The sequence below is a fragment of the Sesamum indicum genome, linkage group LG4 (assembly GCF_000512975.1).
Source record: "Sesamum indicum cultivar Zhongzhi No. 13 linkage group LG4, S_indicum_v1.0, whole genome shotgun sequence".
Lineage (NCBI taxonomy): Eukaryota > Viridiplantae > Streptophyta > Magnoliopsida > Lamiales > Pedaliaceae > Sesamum > Sesamum indicum.
Genome location: NC_026148.1, coordinates 705,859 through 723,665, shown reverse-complemented (window position 1 = coordinate 723,665; position 17,807 = coordinate 705,859). Strand labels below are relative to the sequence as shown.

Below are 17,807 nucleotides of genomic sequence, written 5' to 3'. Positions count from 1 at the left end.
AGTCCACAATTGGATCGGATACGGGATCAGTAGGGATCTCATGGGCTGACTCACGGAGAATAGCATTGAACATGGCCACATCTAGCCTCCCAATACATTGTTCCATCACCTAATAAAATGCATACATCTGATTAGACATTACAACTTCTATTGCATGTACCACTGAATTATTGAAAACAGCAAAGTAAAAGTAGATATTTCTTTTAAATCATTAAATTTTAAAGAAAAGCAAAAAAAGAAGCCTAGACTTATGCTAAATTGTAAATCGACATTTTCACATTTCAACCCGTCAAATGCACGCACATTAAACACCCATATGTATAGGAAGTTGGAAAAGGAGAATAATGGCATTATGTTTACACACCTTCCTTGCCAAGACAGGCAAGCAACCACATTCATGCCCCCCAGCTCGAACAGGACAAAGCCTCTTGAAAGCATCATGAAAGGCATTTTTCCAAAGGTTAATGGAAAAGTTTCCTTGTCTGTGGTCACCAAGGGCTGGACCCAATAACCTTTCAGCACCTTTGTTTGTAGTGGAATCACCAATAGGTGATTGCATATTAGGCGTCAGAGTCTGAATCAAAAGAATAGTCAAAATAAAAAGTTTAAAAGGAGCAGCAAGCCATATACATGAAATCTGATACCATAAAATAAGTGACAATCAGTTGAGGCCACTGTCTTTAGATAAGTGTCTGGGTATTCATTTCATATTACAAGCAGCATTGAAATATAACAGCAACGTAACAACTCCAATTGGGATAATACATCTGTAGTCCATCGACTGATTAAATATCTTAAAATGTCAATATTTAGGTTGTGTATGCAGACCACAAAGTAATTACCTGCCACCATATCGATTCAACTATCCGTGAGAAAATCCAGGCCTCAACTTTCCCCAAAGCAGCCGTGAACGTTCTTGTTTCTTGCCAATCATCAATGAACTGTAACAAACCCTGCTTATTCAGTTGTCTACTCCCGCTGCTATTCTTCAATTTAACAGGTGGAGACTTTGTTTCACATCCATTGGACTCAAATACTTTTGCTAGAGCATTGGAGTTGCAGGAACTCCCAAATGCTTGAGTTATAATTTCCCTCAGAACAACAGTGTTTGATAACCAAAAGGTCAACCTAATAAAAAGGAAATACAGGAGATTCAGGAGTTTTCAACTTCGTTACAATACATGCCTACTAAAAGAAGCTGCTTCTACTAACCTGGAAACATCACTGCCGCATGACTTGGAAACTAAAACAAGTCCAGACACAGTATTTTTAGCAACAGTAGCTCGCTTGTCTTGGGACCAGTGTTTGCAAGCATAAATATAGAGTCTAGAGAGGCGCCTGGCAGGTGTGTGCACCTTGTGTGAGGAGCTACCATGCTCAGGTGCCACAGAATAGAGTGCAATTTCAAGAGCTGCGACTTCTCTCAGTTCACTTTCAAGATTCTGAATCCTGGTTTCCAGTTCCTCAATCTTTTGATCTGTTGCAGCCTTGTCTCCCTGATTGTTATTTTGCTCAGTATTGACTTCTTCGTCATCACTGCACACACTATGAGCACCATTAGAAGCCTCATCCAGGATATCGACCCCTTTGTCCTGTTCAAGTGGTTGGCAATCGGCACCTTCTGAGGAATCTGATACAGGTTTTGGATGAACTTTCATGTTTCTTAAATTATCCGATGAACTCTTGGCTGTTGACTTAGAAAGCCCTTTTTCAGGTTTAGCCCCTTTCTTCGGTGTGTCTTTGGGTACTTTGATCTGTAGATTATTAGTTTTTCTTTCGGATCTTGATCTTGATGACTGAGAATAGCCATCAGAGGGGTGATTCTTGGCATGCTTTTTGGTAACCCTGGCAACTTTTTCTGTTTTCTCCTCATCAGCTGTTTGTGAACCTCCATGAGAAGAAACAGAATCATTTGTAGTCTCAGCATCAGATTCATCCGCAATCTCCATATCACTAGAGTTATCATTAAATTTTTCATTGCCTTGTTTCTCATCCATTTTAAGTGTTTTGGTACTGTGAAATGCTTCCTCAGACCTGTATCCATCATCCACATAATCTATGACCATACTTTCATAAACTTCCGAGGGCTCTGTAGCACTGGTTCTTAAATCACTTACTACTGTACTGGTGTTCAGTTTATCAGATGAAGGTTTGGCATCAATCTCTTTTGCTTTCAAGTTTTTGCCACCATTCTTTTCTTGCAGCCTACGATCCCTTGTATCAGGTCTTGCAGGGCGGTTCTTTTCTTTGTTGTTTGGACCCCTTCTTCTGTCAGTGTCCTTCATACTCAATGTTCCCCCCCTTTTCACTGAATAACAACAAAGGACCAGTCAGTGAGAGAAGCACAACAGTTGATCACTTAAGGAGCACCACTTTAGATCACAAAAACATTGTTACCATATAATTGAACAATGTCTCTATTTCTACTGGTGAACATAATAGCGATTCTGTATATTTCAGTTGAAAACACTCTTTATTACTATGGGTTAATTCAAGAGAAAAAAGCATGATGCCTTCGTAATGTTGGTAAATTAACTTCAATTTCGATTCCACTAGAGAAGTAGGAGAAGTAATCAAATTCCAGTCTTTAACAGGAGAAATTAACAAATCTGTCATTTTCATACAGATCTACGCTAAACCAGATTTTATAGAAAAAGGAAAAAGTAAAACGAAAGAGAACCATAAAAACCTACAAGTTTAAGAATATGATTCATACCAACGGGTGAAGGAAATAGATGACAGCCACACTTATCAACCAAAAAGTGAGACTGGAAACTATATAAACCAATGATCTCCACATGATAACATAACCACAAGGCATCAAATAAAAGCAAAGAAGAAGATCTTACAGGAAAAAGAAGGGAAGAAAAAAAAGAAGAAGAGAAGAACCAGAGAAAATTTGCTCACTCAATTCAGTTCAGCAAATGCACATCATCTCACAGAATATGCCAGAAAATAATTAATTCCAGCTTTAATTCTTTTCACTAAAAATGCATTGACATCACCCGTGCAAATAGAATTAAAGCGTAAATTAAGGCACGCAAATGAGTGATGAATGTCGACGGTTACAGAAATAATGACAGTAACTGTCACTTTGGAAATGCACGATTTCCGAATACAAACTCAACCGCCATACAAAAAACATTAAACACTAAAAAAAAAATTCACAATCAGGAAACTAACATCCTCGGTAAATACCACAACAGAGAAAATAGAATAAAAAGGCGGCGGGTAAAAAATGATGAGATTTCGAAAACAACAAGATCCAAGAATGGAAAACAAAGGTTACAGAAAACAGAGCAGGAGAAAGTACATGGAGAGTAGCGAAAGAGCTTTATACTCAAAAGTTTCAAAAACAAAAGAAAGCAAGAGCAGTAAAAAGTGTATTGCAGAATTGTACCACAGCTTTTCCGGATAGCAGCATCGAAGTTGAAGCTGGAGAGATTGAAGAAGCTTCTCCCACTCCACTCGCATCAACCAAATCCTCTCTTTTTTTTCTCTCTCTCTCTAAAAGCTGAGAAAGAGTAGCTTTCCGTGCATCAACATGTGAAAGATATACAAAGTATACGTAGAGTAGTGATAAATATATATATATATATATATATAAATGTAGGAAGGGCGGAGGGTGGGGGCGAGAGAGGTTTTGTTACTGCCTACTGCTAGAGGAGTGCGGGAGAGGGATCCATTTTAAAAACCTCTTTTTTGTTTTTGTGTCTGCCCCCGGTGACCGGTTAAATGTGTCGGTGGGGGACAGCAACCGGGAGATCCCGGTTACGTTACGCGTTCCCCTCCCCCTCCCCCAATTTTTGCATTGCTGTGGTTCAATTATTATAAATAAAAAGGGAGGGAGGGGGTGAAAAAGACATAAGAAAGTGAAGACTTAATAGTGAGGGTGCAGTGCAGTCAAGCGTGGTATGTATCTATTTTCACATGAACCCCAACCATCACCGACACCACACCACACCCATCCTTCTCTCTTATGATTTTTTATTGGAATTTGTAATAAGAAGAGGAGAGTTGTGCAAACAAATTCTATCCCATCTCTTATTACATTGAAGGGTTAATGATGATAGAGCAGTAGTACTATTCTTTTCATATATTAATAATAATGTGGGATCATTTCATTTCATTATTTAGCCCATGATGACGTGGGGATGGATGCACAATGGAATAGCTTGTACCCTACATAATTAGTGGCCTCCAATTTTCAGCTTCCTGAATTTTTTTCTTTTTTCATTTTTTTGTACAAAATACAAGTAAAAGTATCAAACGTATGGATTATGGAACTCTACCACACATTAATAATACCATACAATGTTGATATTATTCCACATTTTCACACCAGATTATGGAACCCTACATATTTTATTTTTAAAATTATAAAATTTCAGGTGAAGTACAAATATTAAAATGGTACAATAGTAATATTAGATCCTTACATATTAGAGTTTAAGCCCATCTTCTTAAAGAGTAGGAAATGGGTTGGATCTAGTGAAGAGAATCCAATGTTTATACAGAAAGGGAAGGGAGGAGTATAAATAAAAGGATTGATCCAACAATAAAAACCAAAGATTTTTCTTGTCCCCAACCCCACCTTAGTGTGATTCCACAAACAACCCATCAGCACTTGGGATGGGATATTCAAGATTTTTGATATATTTTAAGCTTGATGAACGTGCCATATCCTTTGATACTTGAAGGTGAAGGAAGCTTCGGCATGGCTGCTACTCATCATCCCAACAACATATGCCCCCATTACTCTCACTCTCAGACTTCACCCTCAAGATTCCACAACTATATATGTGATCCTCAAGTTCTCAGATCTGCCTCCCCATTATTCCTTTTTTAATTACAATTCATTTTTGAAATCATAATTGATTAAAATATTACTCATGTTTCATGATCAGAAATAAACCGCACAATGACTAATTATATCCTCCTCAACCAACTATTCTAATCAAGGAAAAAGTTTCATTTATTCAGACCCAATTACTTATATAACATATACACTTATCATGTGACTAATAATATTTCAGTGTTATTGTACATCAATTACATCGCATAATTATTTTACTTGCCATGTAGTGGTATTGATTCCACTACATCTGATACAGATCTTATCTTTGAATTTCAGCAAAATCAATATCTGTCTGGGTGGGATCCAGTGTGTGGGTACCATACCGTCAACATCATAACACCATTGCAGAAAACGTTGATGGACTTGCCATGCATTACCAAAAGGCACTACTCAAAGCTGGGACAATCACATTCTCGTATAGTCAATAACAGGCTGTGGCCAGCTTCTGATAAACGACATGGCTCTTTGGGCGGCCCAGGGATATCGCATTTTGGTCTCTACTAAAACAGAGCCTTATTTCCACATCAAACATTGTCGTCTTGACCTCGTATGACTAATATGTTTTCACGTCGCTCTCCGCCATCTCTTGGTTTCTCTAATTCTCTTTTGCTACTAGCTCTATTACACGGCCGATTCCTTATCCTGTATCTTCTCATCTTACATGTAAAGATTCCCCTGTCAGAGTCAGCTACTACACTCTCACACAATTCCAAGAGATGTTGCCCTTTCATGTTTATCAGATTCTTTTAACTTTGAACAACTAATGCTTATTAGAAAGCTGGAGAATACTCTTTATTTTCCTAAAATAGCACTAAAATTTAGAAGGAAAAAAAGAGCAACACAAATCCAAGGCTACAAATTTTCACATTTCATTTTCTTCAAAGAGATGGGCTGAAATTTCAACCCTCCCTGGTTTTCCAACTCAACAAGGAGGCTATAATACACAATAAAGGTATATCTATAATACCCTCTTAACAAGTGTTTTAAAAGTTATAATCTACTTTACTCTAAGTTGCTCCAACCTAGGAGATTAAACAGAGAGAATCACGGGCAAATACCCTGCAATAACACAGCTTTTGGTGTATGTAATCAGCTTCCATAAGTCCTTGGAGACATAGTATCAACTAAGGATGCTGCAAATCTTCGAAAGGCAACAATGAAGAACCAGGAAATTAGAGGTGAAGGCAAAATGAAGATGCTCCAGACCATCCTCACACAACCTAGAGATAAACATAATGACCATATAGAATTTCTATATTCATCTATTTGGAGCCAGACAGGACCAACAGGACAAGCAGACAAGGTCCAGCAGTCTTATATCCTCATAAAACAATATCGACAGGTACCTTTGACAACAAAGGTCAAGTCCACCACTGAATGTTGCTCTGTTCAACTACCAAACCAATAGACTATATTCCCCAGCTATTAGTTCATTTGATGTTATATTAATGCGATGGTGATAAGCTAAAATCTGCAAAGTATGAATCGCAGAACTATCATTAAGAATTCAAGAAAGCAATTCTATCTCTTCTTCTCCCTGTTTGTTTTCCAATCAGTTATCCATTAGAGAGTAAATGTTTTTTGCAAATACTTTGTTATAATATAACAGCTACAGATGCTGCATGTCTTGAAATGATGGCAAGTATTGTTGATCAACCGTCAACGTTACAACAGTCGAGCAAAATCACACGCTAAAAGTTGCCTTCATCAAGGCCTTCCTCATAACAAACACATTATTCACATCAGAGCAACCACACAGTTCATAGCAATTTGGTAATTCATCTTGAGAGATAATCCTCCTTTAGTATCAGTAGTTATATATTAAGCTCAAAACCATAGTATGTCTTAAATCCTTAACCAAGTTCTATACCATTAACAGAACTAGACATCATTAGCCTGTAAAAATTGGGAGAACCAAACATTCTTGTTTAAAAAAGATAATGAATGATCCCAATCAACAGGGTATCAGTACATGTTGCAGCAGATGGGAACTACAAAATATTTCGACAGAGTTAATTGACATGGAATCATTTAAATTGCATTCAATATTTCAATTAAAACCTAATTTCAATAATTACCATCAGCTAGACAGCATTATGAAAATAAAAATCTGAATGAAACAAGTACTTCAAATTTCATCAGTTCAAAAATACTAACAGAATCTGGCCAATCCAAAACTTCGAATTTATGAAAATGCATAAGGTTGAATCATTAGAAGTTTATTCAACCCACAAAGGCAAATGAACTCCTTACTCCAACCTGGGGCAACCTTTAGTTCTGATGCACATAAAACATAATATTAATTTAACCTGTAGTAATTGTAACATCCTGAAAATCTCACTATATTAATAGACATTCGGAACAACATAGTTCAAATCCCAAAGATGGAAACAAGTCAGTGAATTTCGTTTATTTCTTCAAACCGTTCACTACACAAGGTCTGATAATTCAAAACGAAGGGCCTCGCCCATGTGAAGATACCACGAGAGGAAAACGGAAAAGAAAAGCACCACGCCCTAGTAAATCGAAGATACCTCCTCCAATCAGACTCAACGGGCCGGGTCCGAGTCCAATTCGAGCCGTTCGAGGGCTTTCTGGTGTGCCCAGGTCTCAATCGTGAGATCGGGCTTAGCATTGAGGCCCACTCCAAGGATGACAATAGTAAGGAAGCTAGTAACATAGCACGGCAGCTCCCAGTCTTCCCACTTCCGAGACTCTCCAGGCGGCGGCGGCGTACGACTGAAGGCAAAACCCTTGGGCCGTTCCTCGTGGCCTGGACTGGTCCAACGGCTCGGCCCATCACCTCCGCCTCCACGGGTGCGAAGGGACGGCCTGAGGCGGGCCCGGAGAGTGTTGGCCGCGGTAGCGAAGGGCTTAAACGACGGCATTTTTGGTGTAGACAGAGCGAAAGAGAAGTGAAGAGAGGGTGTATATTTGTGTTTGGGTTGGTTTTGGATCCGAGATTGGGCAGGGGTTCTGCGACGTCGTCGCAAAAGTGGTGTATTTGCTATTGGTCCTTGGAGTTTGAGAGAATAGCAGTTGACCACCTAGAAAGTTTGACAAATTGCATTTTGTCCCCTTATTGTTAATGTCATGTTAGTCAAATTACCATTTGGAGGCTGTTGTAGGTTTCTAGCTATCCTTTTAACCTCCAACTCGCATAGCACGACAAATTCGATGTGTTGTATAAAAATATTTAAAATTATCAATAATTAATATTTTTATTGACAAATGGTTATCAATCATGGCTTAATGGTTTCAAAAATATAAAAGTGTCAAAAGTTGAAAAAATTTGAGGAGTATTTTGATAAGTTTATTGAAATAGGTTGAAATTATTATTATCATCAAATTTTATTGAATGAAATGGATGAGTTAAAAAGATAAATTTGAATTTTACGACATGTATAAATAGAAAATTCGAAATTGCTTTTATTGATAACATTCACTGTATTTTAGAAATGGGATTACAGAACTTTTGGATCCAAGCAAATCATGATTTCTCCACATTTTGGCTCTGAGACATGAGCTCCTGAGGGTTATGACTTCTCATTACATGACATGTTTAAGTCAGATTCAGACAACGCTCGACTCAGACATCCTTATTCCAATCATCATTGTTTGTACAGTCCAGAATGGAAATTCAGCAATGAAATATTGTTCACAGTCGAAGGCCGAAAATCGAGAGGGTTATTCCACAGCTGCGTCTTCTCCTCAGCCCATCTCATGTTCACGTTTTCAACCTCCAAGCCATCAATGTGCTCCATCATGAATCCGGCTGTGCTGTGATTCACAAGCCCTTGGCACCCTGGTCTGTAGTCCACGAGTCCGTCCACGTAGTTTGTCCATCTTTTGTAGGTAAGGTTCACATTGAGAAACTTCAAATTCCTCAGAACTCCACCTTTTGATCCTGATAAGAACACACCATTTTCAGAAGTAGCTGTGATGTTTATGAATTGCAGATTGGAGATGGAACCAGCTGTGGAGTTGTTGTCTCTTGGGCAGGTTGTGATATAAATCGGTTCCGCTCTACCCCACCATGATGGATCATAGTATCTCGTGCTGATATTAATGTTCGAAAAGGTAATGTCACTAACATTCCCTGCACAGGTCACCAGTCCATACATAAGAGGGCATTTATCGGTAAGTGTTGATTTATTAGTCACTTAGTCGCCAAGAGGAGCATGCAAGAGTTGATGACAAAAGAATGTGAAGCAGTTGATTTCTTTACCTCCATCTCGTATTTGCAACCCGAGTCCTCTATGAGATTCAACAATGGTTATATTATCGAATAGCAACCCTTTGAAAGCATACCAACTAGCACTCCCAAATTTGATTGCTGAAGACTTTGTTTTAATCCAGCAGCTGGTTGCAGTAAGATTGTATATGGGACCGGTATATGTCTTGGGACATATAGCATCATCTCCCGTGTCTATGGTGCATCTTGTTATGAGTGTATTGTTTGAATCCTCAATATCTATGCCGTCATTGTTAGGTGTATTGAAGTCCCCATAGATTGAAATGTCATGAATCGATGTGTTCCGACACCGGACAATGTGCAAGCTGCAATCTCCCACATAATGTGTTCTCTGTTAGATGCCGAACCATTATTGAAACAAGACAAGATTTTCAGTGAAATACAAAGAGTAGTATTAAAGTTTGATTGTCAATCTTTTGCATACATAACAAATGTTCATCCACCACATGTTTCTTCGCAATCGAATGAGTTCACTAGATGCAAGAATTGCCTTCAGATTCATCCGTGATTCAACCTACACGATCTTGTATTGAGATATTTCAGAACTGTCATAATTGGTCCAAAGACCATTCTACAATTCATCCAAATAAACAATTAGGGACGAATAAGCAAATATAGAAAATGGGAGGACACCTTTTGCAAAATCAAGTCAATCAAGCAAACCCTATCCAGAACGACCAATCAGAAAAGAAACGATCTTAACGATAACGGCTATCAGGAACAAACAGGCAAGCACAACGTACCACCAGTAAGCTGGCTGATTGAAGCTCACATCCCAGATCCTCACATTCTTGCAGCCAATAAACCCCACCAACCGCGGCCTACACTCATCACCCAAGCACGCCCCAGTCTCATTCCAGCTCACCATCACATTCTTCCTCTCATCGAATCTCTTCACAAACTCCAACCCCTGCCCGTTGATCTCCCCGCCGCCGGTGATCCCCACCTCCTCCGCATTCTCCGCCACCACCACGTACCATTTCTCCTGCTTCTCGGGATAGTCTTCCAGTTTAGTCCCCCCGAGGATGGTAGCATTCCTTGATATGTTGAGTAAGACGCCGGATTTCAGATGTAAAGTGGCGGTCAGGTACTTGCCGGGAGGGAAGTTGACCTGGCAGGGACGGTGTTGAAGAGAGAAGGCGGAGGCGCAATCGTCGATGGCGGACTGAATAGCAGCGGTGTCGTAGTGGCGGCCAGTGGCGGTGGCGCCGTAGTCAGCGACGGAGAGGGAGAGGGGGAGATCGGACGAGAGGAAGAGGAAGGGTGAGGTGGCGGAGTGGGATGGGAGGAGAGTGAGAGGTAGAAGAAGAAGAAGTGATTGGATGTGGAAAAGGGTAAACTTTGATCTCATCATGTCTACTTCTTTTAGGAAAAACATTCAAAGTTAGAAATATGAATTAATAAGACTTGCATTCAACTTGGGGTTGTTTTTTGTTAATAGTGTTTGATACTTCAAATGTGATTCAGAAGAAACAAAATTTTTCTTTTTCTTTTCTTTCTTTCTTTTTTTTTTATTTTTTTGTCATGAATTGCTTGATTAATAAGGTTAAGGTTGTTGCTTCAAGCTTCAAAATCTTATTTGATAAAATTGAGATTGTAAATTCGAATTCTACCAACATAATATATATATATATATATATATATACTTGCAGAATAATTTCCTTTTTTTTTTTTTTAAATACTGTTGGATCGCATTCATTCATTTAAATTATAAATGTATTAAAATAATTTTTTAATTTGAATAATTTATTGAATCTCTTGGTACTAAAAGAAAAAAAGTGAATTTTTTTAATCTAACTTGGGATGTGTATGGGATTCACTGGGATTTCTCACATGTGGTAAGTTAATTTTTAATGAAGAAGCAAGCAAGGGTGGTGCGAGATTAAAATTTTAAATTATGTGAATAGTAGCATGTGAGAAATTTTCAATAATAAGGGAAGATAGAATTTTCAAATTAGAGTTAGCATGAAATTTTCAATTGAAAAGGAAGTGTAAGGGCAAACAGCAATAAGAAAGATGAAGGACAAATACCTTTAGCTGAAAAGACAAGGAAAAAAAAACCCAACAAAAACAAACAGAGAATGCAAGAGAAAAGCTGGAATTGTAATGTAGTTATAAGAAATCTTCGGAGTTAACACCCTCAAATTGAATCACTCACTCACCTGATACGTGACTGAATAACTCTTTTAAGTTAGTAGTAGTGTAGTAGAATGGACCATATCTTTTTATATAACAAACTAAATCTCTCTCTCTCTCTCTCTCGCTAAGATAAATGTAACAAGGATTTCCAACTAACTATAATGGCATACATGGAAATCCAAGCTCAATGCTGAAATAACCTCTATTTATATCTATTACTCATATATAGATATATAGCCAAATATATATATATATATACAAACCTAGCTACCGTGGACCTCTTGACCTCCTTCAGAGCTCCATTTTCAGCTGACTCGAGTGCAGAGGCGCTGTACCAACACAATAAGGTAAAATTAGTCTAAATTTGAAAGTTCATCTCAAGCATTTTGAAGTTGTTTATGAACCTTCTGTCTTGCAGAGATTTTACATGTTTAAGTGTGAGAAACACATCCAGGACTACCAAAAGTAGTTCTTTTTTTTTCAACAATATTCATGCTGAAGCGTAATTGTCCATCCAAAGAAATGTAGAAAGGGATGAAGGAAACTGATTCGTCATTGAGCTGTAACTTTTACCTGAATTTGCTGAAGAGTCGTAGCTTAAATGCGAGGTCTCAGGAGTGATGAAATTAGGGGTGTCTTCTTCCCTACTCCAGCCAGGCTGACGAAGCTCATCTCCTTGCCACAGCTGTTGATATTCTAGTTGTCTGTTCCCATTGATTTGTCCTTCGGGCCAGATGGTTGGAGTAAACATGCCCATGTAGTCATTATCAATTGAGGATCCACTCTACGTTAATATTAAAATGTGAGAAGATAAACAGACAAATACCTTCTGTACATATGTTTACTAGAAAATTCTAAATATTAACTCGAGGCCATCCTGATTTCACTGGCAATGAAGCAGCTTATTAACAAGTTTAGTGGCACCTAAAATTTCAATTACAATAAACTCAAGAGATAATCTTGAGTGCTAAGGAATAAGGGTCATTTCTGGCAGAATAATTATATATTCCATATGAATATGATTATAGTACCGCTTCCAAGGCAATAGAATACAAGGTTTGGATACAACAGGAAGAATCAGCACGGATTCATCAGAGCACATCTTCCCATCTTAACTTGTCGTAATTTTAATGAGAGAGCCATGAGTCTCAAGGTCAATATTATTTGGTTGAAGGAGAAAGTAACTATTGCAGTAAGATAAAAAGGTAATCTTTTTGAGCTGATTCACATTTTCCAGCTGCAGCAGGCAATGAGCTCAGGCGGTAAGTCTCATGGGATGTCCAGAAACCACTAGTTCTGCTATCAAAGGCAGCAAAATTGTTACCCTTACTAATCAAACATCCACTCATAAATTAAGAGTGACAATGACGCCCTACGACCATCCCCTACTTTTTCCCAGCCCATGAAACAACGAGTATTAAGAAGAAAAAGAAGTAGGAAATGCATGAAAGGTCACTGCTAATAGATGATGAACAATGTTTAAAGTTGGAGGAACAAATTTAAGGTGCCAACATAGACCACATCAGATGGTTATCAATATAGTTTTTAGCAGTTATATTATCAATAATTAGGCATATATGGATTAGACATAATATCTAGCACTAAACTATTTAGCTTTATTTGTCCATCATATTGAACAAAATCTTACAAGTTCATTGATACTTACTTCAGCAGCCAAGAGTGCGTCGAGGTTGAAATCAATTCTTGGGTTAACAGCAGCAAGTCGCATGGATAAAAACTGGTGTCAAGAAATGGCGTCAGTCAGCTGAGGCAATAAAAGAATAAAAAGAGTACACAATAACGAATTACTCAAGTCTTGAACTTCTTTTGTTATACATATAGGATTCCATTAGTATTCTGAACTTCTATTGATTATAAAATTATCTGTTTGTTTAGAATCTATGATCTATAAAATAGCGGTCAAAGTGATATCAGTGCTCAAATGTATGAGAAATCCAATTTTCGTCATTTCAGTCTTGGCAAAGGCAAATTATTATTATTTACCTTCTTGTTCCTGTAATGAGAGATTCAGTTTTTCACATTGGAATCTTTGCAAAGTTTAAGCAAGTATATAACAAGCACTTTCCTATGCCGAAATTCATTTCTGAAACATTAATCACCTTAATCTCTACTAGATTTAACTTAAATAAATTTAAATTCTTATAGTTATTCAAATGTATCTCATGAGATCATCATTTTGTTCCCAAATATTCCACCTAATATTAGACACACTCCAGTACAGCCAAGAAATTGATCTAATATCACGGGAAGAGGCCACATTATACTGAGTCTGACCTCCACTTGACGTTGAAGTGCCTGAACATGATTAATTATCTCATCCAACACCATTGCAGTACCTGAAATCTGTAGAGGAGACAAGAAAACAAAGTTATTTTACCTGGGCATATTACACTGATTTCTTTAGCATGGCGAAAAAAATATATCCAAGAAAGAAAGGTGGAGATGGCAAAAGAAATCTCCTGCACTGCATTAATCATCAAAGAAATGATTTTACAACTTGCCCCTTTTTAACCATGTCTCTTACATTTCTCTTATCCTTACTTGCAAACTTTTTTGGCAACAACTCTTCCCTTCTACCCTTTTTCTTGTGGTCATCAACTTTGTCAGTTAACTACATGTCAAGCAAGTTGTGAACTTGTACCTTCCACCAGCTGCCATGCTTCAGCACTTGATGAAAAAAGTTTGTAGCATGTACATCAACAACATCATCCTAATTACTTATATCTCCTAATTACCAACAAAACAACAATTTTCAAGTTTATAACAGTTTATTAAATGGAGCAAGGTTTTTTTATTTAAAAAAAACAAAGACAGTTGTACCAAGACCGAAGATGTCAGAAGTTGATTTCACAAATGATCACTTAAGAAAATCAGATTTTGGCAATAAGCACTGTGGTACAAGAATTAGATGCAGATTACCATTTCCATTGGCCCGTAGCCCTGGCAGTTAGTTTCTTTGAACAATAACACGGAACAAAAGGTCCAAATTGGAAAAGTTTAAATACATAATAGGGGACCAGCTGAAGAGAGCAATTATGTAGCAATACTTCTGGTAAGTGTACCTTTCTCAAGCATAGTACACTGGAGTGAGGACCATATATAGGTAATTCTATGGCAAATGAAAGCCATAAAACAACCATAATGGTGCAAACCAAATCTGACAGCAATTATTTCACTAGCCCTTCTTGATGTTTAAATAGGTTTGGCACGACTACCTCCAAAGTCGTCATTGATGATAGAAAGGGAAAAAAAAATTTCACCTCTAGCACTACTCTGCTCTGATTCTCAAATCCTCATCTTTGCATCATTCGTTCTTGTCAAATTTTAACTCTTAGTAATGAAAGTCTGGTCCAAGCTGTCTCAAGTGATCCATACTCTCTTACCCCGATTACTATTAACTCCTACTATTCTTTATTTCCATTGGGCACAATAAAAATCCAGTGTGTTAATGCTTCGCCTATTCAACTCCTTAATATTCAATCCGGAGAACACCCAAACAAATCTTCAGAAGAAAACAGAAAGAGAAGAGTAAAAGAAAATTCTGATTAACGAAAAATATCCAGAACTGAAGCCCAACCAAATTGGCTGGCTCCATTAGTTTCCAAGAAGCTTTAGTTCACAACAAAATTACATCTTATTCAGTCCTCTACTATTAGCTAGACATAACATGCAATACTTCCAGCGTGTTAATGCTGAGGCTTGCACAAGATTAACATTTTTTCCTAGACTAAACAATTATATGCATTTGTTTTCTATTCTGGGCCCAACTCCAAAACTTATGACCTAACTCCAACCTACCTCTTTAACCACCACTCTGACCCTCTTCTAAGACCAAATACCGTAAACATTATGATCTAACACAATCCAAGTAAAAAGAAGAGTCATCTACTATAGTCATTAACAGCTATTTTGGATTAGATACCAAATATCATGAGCAAGCCAAAAGATAATGCTGTTCAGTCAATAACAACAATGGCAAGGAGGAAAACTGGAAAGGATAATGTTTGTTCAGTAAATGACAACAATGGCCTCAGAAACGACTGATAACGAACTAAAGCAAAAAGGCCAAAAAGGTGTAAACACAATGCAAGAATTAAGAGAGGGACACTTCAACAGATGTCCGCTACTTTTCTTGGTGCAAAAGCCATCAGCTTTTTCTTTCTTTTCCCCAATGCAAAAGTTGACAGCGACCCTCCAATTATTATCACTAATCACTTGATTAAAAACCAAACTACAAACAAAAAGCATAATCTAATGAACGTCATAAGAAAAAAGGCACTCGTAATCAAGAGAAAAAAAGACCTTTCTCCTCACGTAATGCAAAATCTAATCATTCCCACTAACTTTAACAAAAAGCAATTATTATAACAGTTAACCCGGAGGGATTAGTTATATCGAAGAAACGACAGCGTTTGACAGCTGACCTTGTTGCATCCTGGGACCAGCTCCTGTAATAGCTTCATTCTGGCATTAATCTTCTCTCGCCTTGCCTGTATAAGAAGTCACTTTTAGCATTACAAACTTAATCACAATCTAAGCGCAATAATCATGATTAAGGAGATGAATAAGAGATTAAGAATGCGATCAAGATAATTACCCTTTCAGCTAAGCTGTGGCTGTCAGTGGCTTGGCCTCGGCGAGCTCTGACATGAACGTATGGCAGCTTCTTGCCACCGTCTTCAGAAGCTTCATTCGCTACCACTTTTTTGCTCTTTTTATTCGATTCTTTGACCTGGGAAAGAAATCCATGATAATTATACAACTGCATCAAGAGAAAAGATAAGTTTGCGTATTGATAATCATTTTTTATTACTGGGTTTTTAAACTTGATTTCAAGAAGGCTCGGCCTCACCCTGGAACTATTGCGCTTTGGCGCTTGATACAGTTTTATTACAACCATTACGAGAAACATAGTGAAAGGGCGTGAAATTACCTTCTTCTCTCTCTCCTTTCGCTTGCCGGACTTTGGACTCTGATCTGAAACCGCCGGTGAAGCAGAATTCGGGTGAGGTTGCGAGTCCGTTGGCTCTTGCTTCACTATCTCAACCTTCATCGAGCTTGAAGCCAACAAAATTGTATTGCTCGCCGGCGGGTTGTCAGCTGAAGCGAAGAAGGAACGCTTTGACGCTCGGTCAATGAGACCAATGTTGGAAGGAAAAATTGGCGGGGGTAGATGTTTAGCCGGAAAATCTTCTTTGACTAAGAGCTGCACTGCTTGAGGCGGCGGGAGTTCGAGAAGCGCCGTGAATGAGTTTCTGCCGGTTTCCGGTGGACCAGAGATTAGGCTGTGGATTTCGTCTAATCCAAACCCCATTTCTCCGGATCTAAAATGCGGTTGAGTTGCTTCAGCTTTGGGTTCCATAGTCAATCGTGATGCGCAATTCCTTCGAAAATCGAGGTTCCGAAAATGGGAGCTTGGTTTAGAGAGAGAGGCAACCCGATATTCACCAAAGTTACGCGCAAAACGAACTGAATTCAGCCTAGAAATTGGAAAGATAAACACAAAATGAACGCAAATGAGTTGAAATTCAAAGAACTTGAACACAAATTTACATCAATATCTCTCCCCCAAATCCAGAGCTTCTTTTTGAAGTATCAGGAGAAAATAAAGTCGAAATTGACCAAACTACAGCTCAAAACGAGACAGAATCAAGGCGAAATTCGAAGAACCCGGACTCTGTTGCAACGCCATTAAACATTATTCCCGAAACTCCAACAAGAAAACTTGTAGAATCCTAAAAGAAGCTCAACGAATCAATTACCAGCCAGTTTTAAACTTAATACACCAGAAAAACGATCAAAAATATCAGAAAATCCCCTAGTGCGAAGAAGAAGGAAATGCGGATTTCGCATCAGCTGGTACATGAGAAAATTTTCCAATGGCGGAGGAAAAAAGTGGAGTTGCAGCTTCAACTATCTTTGTTTTGCTATTTGCTCTCTTTTTTCTTTTTTCCGGGAGCGGTGGATGCGTAGAGTGTGAAAGCTTAGATATGAATGGCGGTCAAATTCTATTCCTCTGCCTACTCTCTCTCTCTCTCTCTCTCTCTCTCTCTCTATGCAGTGCGCCACTGTGAAAATGGAATTTGCCGTTTTCATTTATCAATTTATATCAGAAATCCCAAGCTGTAGTTCGCCTAAGCAGCGTTTGCTTTTGGTCCCTATTCAACTCCACCTCCCTATGCTTGTGCCTATGCTTATACCCATCTATTCCATCAACACATTAATGATTGTAAATAAAATAATAATAATTAATATATTTATACGATTTAAATAAATTATAATAATTTAATTATATATCAATATGACTTTAAATAAATTATAATAATTCAAATAAAATAAAATAAATATTTATATAAAAAATTAAACAAATACACACACGTCTGATGGGACTCTAACGCACAACATCGAACTTGTTCATGAGATTTCAATTTTATCCTCAACCACTAAGGAAAAGAAAAAAAAGTTGAACTTTGAATATTTGTAAAAATAGCTTAATTTTTATAATTTTATTAATAATTTACAGAAATTAGTAGA

At 37.9% G+C, this 17,807-nt stretch overlaps 4 protein-coding genes across 5 annotated transcripts in view; all 4 read right to left on the bottom strand.

Annotated features, from left to right (window-relative positions):
* The window catches only part of LOC105159716, a 5,405-nt gene extending 1,761 nt beyond the window's left edge, over positions 1-3,644 (bottom strand). The window contains exons 1-5 of the mRNA XM_011076888.2: positions 3,401-3,644; positions 1,213-2,308; positions 843-1,128; positions 365-574; positions 1-109 (exon numbers count right to left, since the gene is read on the bottom strand). The exon at positions 1-109 is cut by the window's left edge and continues 47 nt beyond it. Of these exons, the coding sequence (XP_011075190.1) occupies positions 1-109; positions 365-574; positions 843-1,128; positions 1,213-2,285 (1,678 nt within the window). The 5' untranslated portion in view covers positions 2,286-2,308; positions 3,401-3,644. The remainder of the gene's footprint in view (positions 110-364; positions 575-842; positions 1,129-1,212; positions 2,309-3,400) is intronic.
* LOC105159715 lies at positions 7,408-7,746 on the bottom strand. The gene has a single exon (XM_011076886.2). It carries the CDS (start codon positions 7,744-7,746, stop codon positions 7,408-7,410), a length of 339 nt encoding a protein of 112 aa, XP_011075188.1.
* On the bottom strand, positions 8,262-10,475 carry LOC105159714 (exo-poly-alpha-D-galacturonosidase). Its single transcript, XM_011076885.2, has 3 exons — positions 9,857-10,475; positions 9,087-9,418; positions 8,262-8,957 (listed from the first exon to the last, which is right to left on the bottom strand). Exons 1-3 carry the CDS (start codon positions 10,465-10,467, stop codon positions 8,470-8,472), a joined length of 1,431 nt encoding a protein of 476 aa, XP_011075187.2. The 5' UTR covers positions 10,468-10,475; the 3' UTR covers positions 8,262-8,469.
* LOC105159713 (transcription factor bHLH48-like) lies at positions 11,196-17,408 on the bottom strand. 2 transcript variants are annotated; one of them, XM_011076884.2, is made up of 8 exons: positions 17,036-17,408; positions 16,207-16,753; positions 15,871-16,005; positions 15,698-15,763; positions 13,548-13,616; positions 12,919-12,990; positions 11,826-12,036; positions 11,196-11,581 (listed from the first exon to the last, which is right to left on the bottom strand). In XM_011076884.2, the coding sequence occupies exons 2-8, from the start codon at positions 16,633-16,635 to the stop codon at positions 11,544-11,546; spliced, it is 1,020 nt and encodes a 339-aa protein (XP_011075186.1). In that variant the 5' UTR covers positions 16,636-16,753; positions 17,036-17,408; the 3' UTR covers positions 11,196-11,543. The 2 variants fall into 2 exon arrangements, with proteins under 2 accessions (XP_011075186.1, XP_020548912.1); XM_020693253.1 differs by having other exon boundaries at positions 17,137-17,408.